Source organism: Epinephelus fuscoguttatus, linkage group LG3 (genome assembly GCF_011397635.1).
Source record: "Epinephelus fuscoguttatus linkage group LG3, E.fuscoguttatus.final_Chr_v1".
Lineage (NCBI taxonomy): Eukaryota > Metazoa > Chordata > Actinopteri > Perciformes > Serranidae > Epinephelus > Epinephelus fuscoguttatus.
In genome coordinates this window covers 25217785-25231892 of record NC_064754.1, presented here as the reverse complement: position 1 = coordinate 25231892, position 14108 = coordinate 25217785, and the positions used below count along the sequence as shown (strand labels likewise).

Here is a 14108-nt window from a genome sequence, read left to right as displayed (position 1 = left end):
TTGATTGACCTTTCCTAACACATGCATGTTCTGGCATAAGAGCTCTGTTCAAAGTCCAGCAAGTCGTAGCACGGTAACAGCGTTTCTGAGAGGAGAGAGAGTGATTCACCAGGTAATGAACGCTGTTCACTCTCCCACAGAAAAGGTGGGCACTCATGTCAACCTCAGATGAACTAGCTCAGCGCTCTGACAACTCCTTTATGAGGGAAAATAAGTGGGCTGGCTGTCTCAAGTGCTGTATGTGCGGACAAACCATCCTCATTCTATTTTGCGCCCAGTCAGTACTGGGCAGTAATGGGTAACTAGTAATGCATTACAGTGATGGTACTATTTTTCCTGTGATGAGTAGTGTAACAAATTACTAGGGCTGCCCCATTAGAGTCAACCACATGTTAGGTCATCAGTCAGCAAGATTTCATTGATCGCAGAAACACAAAGACAAAACAAAAATATGAAACTCTATCAGGAGCTGCGCCTTGTCAAAATAAATCACAACCTATATGACTGGACCAGGTGGGAATTTAATTTGAAGACACAGGAAGTGGCCACGCTCAGTAGTCAGGAGTCACGCTAATTTCCAGGGCTGGTACCTGTGCTTATTCCACAGGCTAGTTAATAATATGTCGGGCAGGAAATCCAAAGTGTGGGATCATTTTGAGAAGATGAAGGACGAACCCAAGGTGATATGTAAACTCATCTTCATTGGTCGACTACAAACATGACGTATCATCTGAAACATGGAAGTAGCTACATGCCCATTAGCCACTTAGCACAATCATTACTGCTTTGCCGACAGCGTCATTAACAGGCAGCTCGCTCAGTGTGTGACGTGCACTTGTAGATAAAATATAGGCCTATATTAATAAAGATTCATTAGTACGGTTAATATTTCTCTGTAATTTAACACAGTGTTAACAATGTTACTGATACTATTCTTTCTCACACCTTCAACTCAAACCATTGTGTTGCCCCGCCCAAAATATATCATTTAATAATTACATTAATAGAGATTATCCTGACATTCACACAAAGGGCGCACATGAGAAGCATGGCGTTAGAGGAGAAAGAATGTAAATAATACACCAATTTTGTGAGGTGTATGGAAAAAGTAATAAGTAGTGTAACAACTGTTGGCAGGGAGTAATGAGAAATTTACTTGAAAAGAGTAACGAGTAATGAGTAATTAATAAAAAATTTAAGTAATGAGCAAAACACTGCGCCCAAGTAATAAACAACATTTGATCTACACATTTCACACAGAGCACACATGAATATCTATCTGATTGTCTCACAATATCCTGTTGTGTTCTGTTGACAACCAGCCTGTGAGTCTCTATCCAGGGAATACAATTCTCCTCAGCCGCCAAATCAAGGCCTGGAACAACCATGGTCATGTCTGTGGGTGGGATGAGATCTGTGCCATCACAAACTGAGCACTGGTCCATCTTTTAAATATCTCAGCCCCAAACAGCATTATTCAAATTCACTGATCTCATACTGATTTAGAACACATAATTTATATCCAGCTGACTGGCACAATTCTCACCCCATGCGGCTCTGCCTCCTTTTCTCTCTCTCTCTGTTCCAATCCCCTCAAAAGCAAGGCTATATCAAAACGTCGAGTTCTAAGCTCTTAGACATTGAGACTGCAGTAGTGTCTGCGAGAGAGAAGAGCTGGCCTTGCACTTTAATGACAAACTAAAGTCAGAGAACAGCCAAAACAGCAGGACTTGTTTACTTGGCAGAAATAAAGCAGGCCTAAGCCTTTCATCCTGGGCTTTACTGAGCCAATGTGGGTCTGTGCGGAAAAAGGGCACCCAACGCCACCCAAGGCGTCAAAGTGAAGCCTTCATATGTGTTTGAAGCTTGACAGGCTGCTTGGAAAGCTGCACAGGGCTATAGCCTATGATAGAGGGCTAGCTAGTTAGCGTGGAACACATGCACGGTCCAAAACCCACACACAAAACATAGGCCTTAACGTCTTTTCCTTTTTCCCACCCCTTTGTGGATCTTTGTAGATATGCCAAGGGCCTATGCTTCCAATGCAATTTTAGAACATATAATTACAGAGACTTACATGTTGTAAATTTAAACATTTTCAAAAACCTGTAATATGCGGTGAGAATGCCATATTGAGTTGATAATGTGGAGAGATATCAGGCCTATTTTCATCTCATTTAATACCACAGATATAGAAAATAAAATAGAATTTGTAATCGTTCTTCAAGACATTCAGTCCAATCCTGAGCTAAAAACACTGGCTAGTTAAACATGTTGCTGTCATTTTAACTGGCGCTCTGCATAAATCACTGTCCTCTCCAGTAGGCAGCTACACTCGGCTCCCTGTTTTCTCTTGTTTTTTTTCCCTCTCCCCACCCACCTGTCTACCTCCACTCTCTGCTGCAATCTTCAAAAACAGAGAAGAAAGAAAATCAAAGCAAAATAGCAGTGATTTAATGAAGTTTTCTTTATCCAAACCACTCTTTGTTGAACCTGACGCAAGGGGCTCTGGTGTCCCACTGATAAAAGTTTTAGCATGCTTTGATATGCATGAATGGGTCTTATCCTTATGCTTCAGTGTCCTCTGTAAAAACCAGTTTTCTTTTTTTTGTAACGCAAAGATACAGCCAATTCTGCTGTAAAGAGGTTCTGCCCACAGACGGCTTGACCATAAGCTTCACAAAAACTCAGTAATCCTATGGGTGGCACATAATTATTTCAGATATGTGGGCTAAGAAGACTTTCAACTGCTGAATAAGTGAGTGCGTTTACGAAAATCTCGAAACAATAGATCAGGAAAACTATGTATGCCATAAATTCAAAGATTATTTTACTGTGAATGCATCATTTTCAACGGGAAGAGAGATAAATACACAGTCTTGTGTCAAAAACACCAAAAGGCAAAGGCATTCAGCTGAAGATCAGCTGCTTCAGTGTAAACATTCCTTTCCAGCTACGGTCCCATATTATCACAGGTTACTCGTCCATAGAAGGGGGGAAAAAACAGAGAATATATCTGGAAGACCCATGATTGCAAAGATATTTTCTTCACAGCTCAAAGTCTGCATACATTGTTGAAACAGCATTATGTATGACTGCGTTTTTGGAAGATAAATATTCGATTTCCCAGCACTTTCCTTTTCCAGCCTCCCAGAGTTCTTATCAGCATATGTAAGCTGATCTTGTCATGCATGCAGACGCAACACCAACCTTATGTGTCCGCATACCTAAGGATCCCGCTTTATCATTTATTTTTTTCCTTTTCCTGTCCATTGGGGAGTGCCCAACATTACTGTGAGGCTTGTTTGGGAGGCACGCTACATGATGAATCCTTATTTGGTCAGAAAATTCACGTTGCCACTTCCAACAAAAATAACTCCAGTTTGTTGATGTGACAACCTTGGGAAACAGGACCACACACGTCAGTGAGGACGAACTGGAGCAACTGCTTCACTGCCCGGTCCTCATTTCAGTTTAATGAGCACTAGCACTTAAAGCACTGAGACACCTGTGTGTAAGCTAGTTAAGGAAGAATAACAAATTCAGTAATTGGCACTTTCAGATGCAGAGTTTAAAGTCTCATTTTGCTACTCTGATTTATGTTAGTCACTGACGGATGTCCTCGGTTTGTTTTATATTTTTACACTGACAGGGAAACGTAACAGCTCTGAGTGGGTTTATAAACATGTAGAACCAATTCTTCAATGGAATTACACTTTAATCTGAGTACAGCACAAGACAAAATCTGTCATTTACAGGCACAGACTCTGATTGTACATGAAGCTTCACTCTGCACCTATTACAAGTATTTTCTCTGCTGTTCAACTAAACATAGCTAGCTCCTGCAACTTTAAAAGGACCAAATGAAATATTAATCATCACACCATTTGCAGAGGACCATATGAGAACACACTTTAGAGTGTTAGAGTGGAAAAACCCCTGTAGGCTCAACCCACTCCTGTCCTGGGTTAAAATATTGTGTTCACACTGCTTTTCCTTCTCACTAGAAAAGGAACAGAAACCTCACAAAGACTCATCAGCTTGTCAGCCATGCAATAGAGTGCTCCAGGGCTGATGTTTTTCTGTAGGCCGACGCAGAAGTTAGCATCGTCAAAAAGCCTATGAGAGCCTATCAGAGTTTGGATTATTGCCAAAAATAAACTTTGAGGCAAACATATGTTTATGATACTTACATGTTTTGTTCAGCAAGATTATCTTCAGAAATGAGCACTACTTTCATGATTACTGAAGCCTAAATGCAATCACCACAAGAAGAAAGCTAATATTAGAACATAAACGAACTACACTATGTTGACATGACCTACATGTCACCACCATAACAAGACTGGAAAGCTGTGCTCGGAGTGACTCAGGGTTATGACGTTCTGTAGTCTTATTCAGCCACTTGGTTTTAACACATACAGTAGCTTCAAAGTTCACGAGTGGGCTATTTACTGATGTAACATGAAAGTTTCTTAAGCTTGTGTTAACCACAGACCCTATTTCAAGACCCACTGACCTGAAGAACAGGGAACCGTGAGTGGTAAAATGCTAACTAATGTCTGGGTTTTAGGACTCATTCCTGGGGTACTCTATATAGTATATTCTTAAATTCTGGCCCCAAGTCTCAAAGGATCATTTAGTATGTAGTCACTGTATACATTTGCCACATTCATGGCCTTTAAAGAAGCTGTTGGCTTTAGATGAGGCCAACACATGTAGCATTTCATGTTAAATTTGTGTATGTGTATCAGTCAGTGAGGATATCTCAACTGATCCCTGCTTACATGCAAAGAATAAGATCTGACCTTCACAATGTGAGACTGTACAACAAGATACTGTTTTTATATCTCATAATTCAGGCACTGGTTAGATAAACAGTCCTGGAAAAGGGCTACCGTTACCCTTTGAGCTGATTTCATTGTGTTGTTAAAAGTTTCTTTCTGAAGGTAGCAGCTATATTCAAGGTTACAATTTGTCCTGGAATACAATATAATCTCATAACTCAGAGCAGGGACTTCCTGCTCTGGGGAAGCAATTTATAGAGACATAAATATCCATCACAGTAACAGCCGTCTTACCTGTCCTGGCGTTCACGGCAAAGAAACCCTGGGGATTGCCGCTGGTGATCCTGTAGGTGAGTCTGTCACTGGCCTTGGCGTCTGGATCGACTGCATTGATCTGGATGATTGACACATCTTTAGGGGAGTTCTCCATGACAGAAGGGTAGTAGACAGGTTCTGAGGTCTGCGGCGCATTGTCGTTGACGTCCAGCACCTCGATGTAGACCTCGACAAAGGCAGAGAGCGGCACCACGCCGCGATCCATCGCATAAACTGTGAGCCAGTAGTGAGGTGTGGTCTCATGGTCCAGCAGTTCTTGTGTTCTGATAATACCTGGAAAATGAGAAAGACATAAACAAACTCTTTAGACTGCATGATGTCGTGGAACAATTTTATGTGCACCACATGCCATGAGCCTCACATCACTGCCTGCACTATCACTGATCTCCGAGATCGATTTCTAGCAGTGAAAAGAACAGAAGCTTGAGCACCAGCTGCGGCTGAACAAGCGGGTATAGGGGTTTGTTGAAGGCACCTTGACTGAAACATGTCGAGGTGGTATATTAACAACAACCAGTCAGTGCTCTCCTGTTTACATTAACTGGCAGGGAAGTTTTTTTACTGCCATGTGGGGGCTGCAGCCTTCAGCTGAGCAAACAAAAGGGCTTTCAGAGGCCTGTGAGTTGTATAAGTTGACAAAGGTTAATAGAAGAGTGGAGAATGAGTGCATTTGGCAATCTGAAAGAACCAAGGGGGATATATTAAAAATGTCAGACTGACTCAAACAATAAAAGAGTCTGAATGCAGTTATGGTTAAATAGCACAAGGGTGTTTAGTGTAAATACGTCCCAATGTACTGAGACAAAAGACCCAAGGCGCAAGCTTTGTATCAACAAGGCAGATTTGAATGTCATACTATGCTGTGTAATTGGTTTACTGTAAAAACATTACAGTTCTGTTGGACACAGATATACATGCTTGACCTGTAAACATGACATCCGTCAACACTAGTTCAGATGTCTGAATGACTGAAACTGGCAGGCAGTGTGAATGTTACTTCTGATCGTTCTGAGGAGAAGCTAACAGCAACGTTCACAGGAGTTAATTTGCTTTAGTGCTTTTCATTCCCACCCGAGCCCTCTTGCAAGCACTCACCAGGTGCTCGGTAGGTACATATGAACAGTAGGAAAGGGATAAGTGTGTGTCTGTGTGTGTAAGCTTCCTTATAGGTCAGGAGTTGACAACCTTTGCTATCGAAAGAGCCATTTTTGACCAAAATAATCAAAACAAAATATTTACTTTGACTTTTATATGAAGGGAACCCAGCCTATTGAATCTAACTTAGCCTATCAACATCATTAATAGGTCAAATGAGCATTTATTAATATGTTTTACCACAAGGTGGCCACTCTGTAGTGGGCTCTGTATGATTATTCAGTACGTTATCTTTGCAGCATTGGCAGTAAAAGCAAACAAACATGTCCACACGTCCACGGGAAATAGAGCATTTAATGGGGTTAAATGCTCTATTTCCCGTTTTGGATTTGAAATCCATGGCTAACCTAGCTAGGGAGACTCAAGACTAGCTACTGCTATTGAGGTTTGGCCAAATTTAGAGGAAAAGGTGCCATAGATCAACATTTTAGTTGATGAAATGCTAAAACATTTTTCCTATTTGGTGTATAGGCTACACATTTTTACAGTTGGAAAATGTAAGAACTTATTAAGGTTTAAATGATGATAAAAGAAAAATAAACTTGCTCAAAAAATAACCACTATTTATTTACATATTTTTTGTCAAAGCCAGAGGGAGCAACTGCAGAGGGGTGAAAGAGCAGCATGTGGCTCTAGAGCCGCCGGTTGGAAAGTGTATCAATATAGGAGTAGTGGTTTTTCAGTTTGAGGAAGAAGATGTGTGCACGTCTATGCGTTAGTTTCCTTGTTAAATGTGTACTTGTAGACTTGGGATTCTTGTTTACTTTAGCATTTCCATTTAACATTACATTTATTTGACAACTTTAGTTACTAGTTACTTTGCACTATCAGAATATTAATCCAAAATATAAATCAACTAGTAAATTATGACATCATAGAATAAGTTACCCAGCACTATATAAAGAAATCAAAATGAGCTCCCTCTTTACCAGCTGCAACATCAAAGTGATGTCATCAATAAATAAAATGTAATAAAATCACACTTTATATGTTATTCTTATAGCATAATGAGTACTTTTACTTTTGGTGCCACTAGTATATTTCAATGCTAATACTGTCATACATTAACTTACATAAATTTGAATGCAGGACTTTTACTTCTAACAGTATTTCCACACTGTGATATTGCTACTTTTACTTGAGGACAATATCTGAGTACTTCGTCCACCACTGCACACACATAATTCAAACATAACCAGACTAAGGTTTCTGTTTTTATTCTATACGAGCACGAAAATGTCACAACATGAACCTGATCCATTGTTTCTGTAAACAAGCAGTGGCTACGCTGTCACTTTTGAGTTGAATATAAAAACTGATGAATGCGAACATTAACATCAGTCTTCATCAATTTCCATCACCTTCAAAACAAAGTCGCTCGCGTTGTTACGTTTTTGATGGCTAAAACATATCACGTCTGACTATCAAACAAAAGCATAAAGTGGGGAAATCAATTAACTGTGAGGCATGTGGATGCCATTATATAGCAGTTACCTTGATTGGTTATTCACTGCAATCACTGTAAACAAACTGATTGACGCTATACGGAGAACATTTCGATACACTTTCCTTTTGTTTTAAAACAGTGGGGGACACAAAACAAAAGCAAAATCCCCAGAGGGTAAAAACTGAAAGAAATGAGCTGCTGATAATGAAACAACACTACATTATTTGGATAACTTGCACGTGAGGTCCCATTATTTCAACAAGCACCAAATGTAAGGCAGTGGAGGGGAACATAAACACAGACATATCTTCCAGGCAATGAAAACCCTGACAACCTTTATAATAACAACCATTTCCATGTTTATGTTATTGGTGATACCTCTATAACCTTGACAATTGCAATGGAGATTTATGGCTATATTTGATTTGGTTATCTGGAACTAATAAAAGTGAATCACGGGACAGGCGCACCCAGGTCATTACCAGGTATGGGTGGTGTCCATTTTCCAGTCTGAATCTATAACGCACTCACTTTTGGCCCAGATAAAGAAGCCTACGAAGCCCTACCCATAAGGACACATTTCAAAGGTGGAAATAGTTTACATAGACTATCTCTTTGCTGCTGCTGCTGCCTTTGTTCACTCACTGTAACTTGATGAAGTGCCATGACGGAGTGTAAGTGAGAGCAGCCAAACCTCTTGCCTTAGGTAAAGACAGATCTCTCAGAAAAGAGATAACACTCCAAATGACTTTTCACAAAATTGTCAAATTTAACACAGGAGGGGAGTTCGGAGGGTACAGCTCATTTATTCCCTCGCCCTGCTTTGCTTTAGCGTCCCTGCATTTTCAGCCTGGGATCCTCTCTTGTCATTAGTCATCATTATAGCTCTCTCAACTTAGCTTGAGGCATGTAATAAGAGGGGTAGTCAGGCGAGGGAAAATAGGTAGCTCCCAAATGTTTCCAAAAGCCAAGAGCCCCATGGCGAAAACAACATCCACCAGTGTATCAAGAATGCAAATTTGATGACTCTGTATAATCTAACTAATGGCTTAAAGCTGACAGTACACACGGAGAAAACACAACCAGACATTTGAAGACGTAGTAGAATAAGATTAAAAGATATAACATGATAATTTGATTGTGATAATTGAAAAATAAAATAACAAATTATTGACTAATTTATGAGCTTAGTGAAGCTGACAACTTGGAGTGGATCCCTACAGGAAGAAAACTTGTGCAGGAAGTTGCAAATGTTAGACATAAATAAGAAATGCTGATGTTTATGTGAGGCATCCTGAGCAGAAACACAACAGGGTAGGAGGATAAATGTTTCAGACACCCACAGAGAGGGAATCAGTAGACAAGGGGGAGGGCTGGGTACCTAGCTTCAAAACTTCTGAGGGAACGACCAAATTCCAAAAATGTCCAATACCTGAGGAGTAAATCTCATCAGTATCAGTGAGCCAATAAGTGTTGCATAGGTGTATGAAACGTCTAAGAAGAAATCAAAAGTAGGGCTCCATTATATCAGTGAAAATGCCAAGAGTGTGTGATGCAATATATGCAAAAAGGACATTGTTGCCAAGACCAGCAACACCATGAATTTACCAAAATACCTCAACGCGCATGGAACAAATTTAAGTGCAGAAAGTTCCATGTTCAACCGCAAGAAGAACAGACCACAACCAGCTCCTGTCAGCATTCAAGTCCGCCTAACGTCACCGAGCCGGACCCAGCACCCACACTCAGCTCTGAGGGAGTTTTATATTGTTTATTTATATATTTTATTTTATCTTCCACAGCCTGCAGTCCCCTCCTAGGAGGTCGGGTGTACGTGCGGTAAGATTGCCCAGCCTACTGGAGCCCCAAGGCCGCCGCAGGGTAAAGAGGATGGAAGGTGGGTCGGTGTCATCCTGAAAAACTGAGTCCTGCTGAGATTTTAACATCAAAACATCTTCAAAAACTGCTTTGAGCGGAAAAACGCCAGAGTGCTGAAACATAAACTGAAGAGTTGAAACTAAAAACAACATTGTGTGAAATAGCGTTTATGCTATGAAACTGCTCTGAGTGTGTAAAAATGCCATAACGTAATATGATTTTACTTCTAATTAAAATGGATTTTATCATTAAGAAACCAATATCGAAGTTAAGGTTCCAATACCAGAAATTTTGAACAATAGCAATCCATAAAAAGGGAACATTAAATAGAGAGTTTATGATGAGATGGGAGGTGAAAATGGTGAGAGGGGTTGGTGTGAGGACAGGAAGTACAGCAGAGCAAAGGTGGTCATGTTTACAAAATGCACACATGCTGATAAGATATAGTACCAAAGAAAAGAGGAGACAAACAGGAATGTATGACACATCTTTGTGCCTGTGCCAACGAGATGCCCATGCTTGAATGCTCATGTGTTTGACTGGCAGGCACCAGCATGGCAGAACAATTCAACTTTCTCCAGGGTCATGCTTTCTGCTTGCAGTTCTTTACCCTGTTTCTATCAGTATACAGAAGATAACTCCATATGCTGCAGTTAAAAAAACTTGCAACATGAACAAAACTGCAGCTGCAAGAGGGATGTTACCATGCACACTCTTACATTTTCAAACTACATCTGAAGGCCAGCTTGCACACTAGAGCTCTTTGTTCGTATTTATCTCTGAAGAGACTCAAAAACAGAACAACTTAACCTTAAATTTGCAAAACGGAATGAAAAGCTATCTGCCACGGGCCTTTGGCTGGCTGGTTACAAACAAAGCACATGAAAGGCGAATCTGAAGAATTTAGTTGCCACACCCATCCCATATACCTAGCCTACCCACTAAGGCAGAAGCAAAACCTGCCCTTAGGCCACAAGGAAAAAAAAAACAGAGCGTGCACCAGCCTCTGCCAGATTTACTTTCCGCTTTTTTTCCCTTGCTCTTTTCTTTTCCCTCTGGCTTTGTTCTTCAAAGTTGCTTGAGCACAGTGGCAGTGTGGTGGAGCCTTCAGACAGCCAAAGGATTTCGAATTATCAAGACCAGCAGGTATTTCACATATGAGTGTGCTTAAATCAACGTCCTGCACAGACACACAATGAGTTTACTCTATAACAACTTCCAGTCGCAGTGAAGCCACAGTCTGAAGAGGGTGAAATTTGGTTTTGAAAAGCTGCTTCAAACTGCTCACTGCGTGTCACAAGTTGTCTGGTGAAACAAAGTGGCAGTAAATACAGTATCTGCGGTCAACATAAGATTAAGACTTACAAAATCCAGATTGTCACTCATGCTGATTTTCTATTTTCTATTCTGACTCTGGAAACTTGCTTTTGACCGTTTACCCAAAACGTGACTATGTGCTGCCAGTTCAACGTACTCCGGGACTTCCTTGTTCATTCTGCCGTTGAAAAATTGGGGCTTGCTTTGAACTACCTCCGGTAATTCCACTCACCCCTACCCCACATTCCTCTGCCTTCACAGGCCTCTCACTCACATGCTTACATAAACTTTCTCAGTGCTTTCTCCCCCCCCGTCTCTTTCCACAGCCCTGGCAAAATGCTTCAAATTCCACTACCATGTTGTCGGGCCTAGTGCAATAGAGAAAGTCCTAAAGTAAGCTTTTTGTTACCCTGCAACTTAATATCACATCATCCCAAAGTTTCCAGACATCTGTAGCCATGATCTGTGCTTCAAAGACATCCAGCCTGTTGGAATTAATGCCTGAAACCCTTGAAAAATTCAAAGATCTAAAGAATGGTCCAAGGCAAAAATATGTTGTTGTTGTTGTTGTTTATTCAAAGCATTGCCTAGAGCATTGATTTCATCATCCAGTGCAATATGGTGAGGGGGTTAGTCAAAGGCAAAAAAGACTTAAAACCTTTAGTCACTATATAGGCTAAAAAAATGTATATGCACAATCTATGAGTAAATCTATTACTATGTTTGTATGAAACTGTTTTGGGGAAGTTTATGACCTTCCAACTGTCTTCGTAGCTACTTTTAGGACCCCCTCATAAACGAGATGATGCATCTCAAGGGGTTTATCCTACCTTACAATAAATTTCTTCAATTTCTTCAAACTAAAGATGGAGAAATAATTTGTAGTTTTTATGCAGGTTAGCATATATGCTATAAATACATGATAATGCAAACCTTGCTGATGCTGTAATTAAGCAACATTTTATTAGGATAAAATTTAGTTTACATCTTTGATACGCAGCGTTTTGGTTTTGCTGACCACATTCCATGTAAGTGAGCTAACCATAGCTTTGTAAGTTAGCTATGCAACAGTTCAACCTTGGAGTTAGTGGGTGTCAAAATGTATCAACAACTAATCGATAAGTTAGAACTACTTTACTGCTAGTGTGTAGGATTTAGGGGCACCTATTGGCCATGTTTTCATTAGTTTATAATCACCTGAAAATTAGAACCTTTGTGTTTTCTTTACCTTAGAATGAGCATTTATATCTACATACGGAGTGGATCAGCCATGTTGTTCTACTGTAGTTTACGACCGACAAATGAAACACTGGCTCTATATACGGCCATTTTGTTACGTTTGTATGAAATGGTTTTGGGATGTTTATGACCTTCCATAGTTCTTAGTACCTACTCGCTACTTTCAAACCAGAAATGGAGAAATAATTGATTCAAGTTTAGAGTATTCATGCAGTTTAGCAAAATGTATGCTATAAATATATGATAATACAAACCTTGCTGACGTTAGTAGGTAATTTCTCAAAACTTCATTAGCATAAAAAATTTGATCTTGTGTTGTTCTGTGAAATGTTACATAAAAACAAATTGTCATGTGAAATCTTCCCACTGTGTATCATTTTTAAGCAGCATTTTGGTTTTGTTGACCACATTCCATGTTAGCGAGCTAACGTTAGCTTTGTCAGTTAGCGACGGTTTTAACTGGCAGTTAGAGGGTGTCAAAATTTAGAAACAACTAATCTCTACCTTAGAAGTACTTTACTACTAGTGTGTAGGATTTAGCAGCCATGCTTTTAATAGTTTATTATCACTTGAAAATAAAAATCGTTGTGTTTACATTACTTTAGAATGACCTGTTTATATCTACATACGGAGCAGAGCTCAAAGTCCATCATGTTGTTTCTACTGTAGCTCCCGATGGACAAATCAAACACTGGCTCTAGAAAGTCGTAGTTCTCCTGCATGCTTGGCACATGGGATAACTTTCAGTTGGTTGCAATCTGGAACCTCACTGCTAGATGTCACTAAATCCTACACACTGGACCTTTAATTGCTGTCTATTAAAAGTCTTGAGGTTTAGGGTTGGCGACTGTTGGGGCTGTTTCTGGTTAAACAAAACTAATCTAACTCTTAAAAAAAAGGTTTAAATCTGTAGGGATCATTTCTACATTGTTGTCAGACACTTAGAATAATAATCTGAGCCTGTCAGTGGAAAAAACAAGCACTTTTAGTGGACGTATGTAAATTGACGGTGCAAATATGCCCTGAGCTGTTCCGCCACTGCTGGCAGCAGCACGGTCTCTCAATTCTAAACCAATTTCCAAAATTGTTGTCACTATTAGACTCTTAGATTCAAAACACTGGAAAATAGGGCCAATGTTGAAAAATACCCTTTGTCCTTTAAGCTTCATGACTCTCTGACTCAAAGTAATTCCTTTGTTTTGTCTGAAGGGCACACAGGGGTCATTATACATTAGGAGAGGTCTCAGAGATGATCACAATGATGACACTGTATCACACAAAATCCATGTCTATCTTATCTCCTTCAATATCCCGGCCTATTGAGCCAGTAAGCCATTTCCACTTCATGCATCACTGTGCACGCTCTATACTGTCAGTACTGGCAAAGAAATGGCTGTCAACAGCTGGCTAAAGCGAGAACGGTACTTAAGACAAGCTCCGTCATTTCCCCAGCCTAACAATGGAGAGCACTGACGCTCTGTGTATCAGTGTAATCCCACAGTTTTTTGTTTGTTTATTTTTTACAGACATTGCTGATGCTAAGTTCAGAATTTCTTTTGCCCTACTATAGAAAGGGTGTCTGAAGAAAACCTGAAAATCATTTATTTGTGCACTGTGACTACGAGCTGAAAAAAGTCTTTTGATACACTTGTTACATGTCTGTGATGTACGTCGGAATGGGTTTTTCTTTCCTCGTTTTCAAAAAAATTGCCTATTAATTCCAGTTGAGATAGCTTTTTGGGACTTAGCTGGCGATACAAAGCTTCCATTGTTACTGGGAACAGCATTATTTCAAAGGCCTTTGAACAGGCCTCAGAGCTATACTCCTTGATTCAATATCACAGTATTATTTAGGAACAGTAACCATACCTCCGAGCTCTCTGCCTGTGCCTCTGGTAACAATGAGGGAAACATAGGGTCCGTCTTCATTAATTTCTATACCCCCTCCC

General features: G+C 40.1%; 1 protein-coding gene across 9 annotated transcripts in view; it reads right to left on the bottom strand.

Annotated features, from left to right (window-relative positions):
- fat1a (FAT atypical cadherin 1a) overlaps positions 1–14108 on the bottom strand; it is an 89079-nt gene that overhangs the window by 59935 nt on the left and 15036 nt on the right. For all 9 annotated transcript variants that reach the window (XR_007448428.1, XM_049566863.1, XM_049566916.1 and 6 more), the window contains exon 3: positions 5082–5396. Coding sequence is in view for 8 of the 9 variants with exons in the window: in XM_049566863.1 (XP_049422820.1) it covers positions 5082–5396 (315 nt within the window). In the remaining variant the exon portion in view is untranslated. The remainder of the gene's footprint in view (positions 1–5081; positions 5397–14108) is intronic.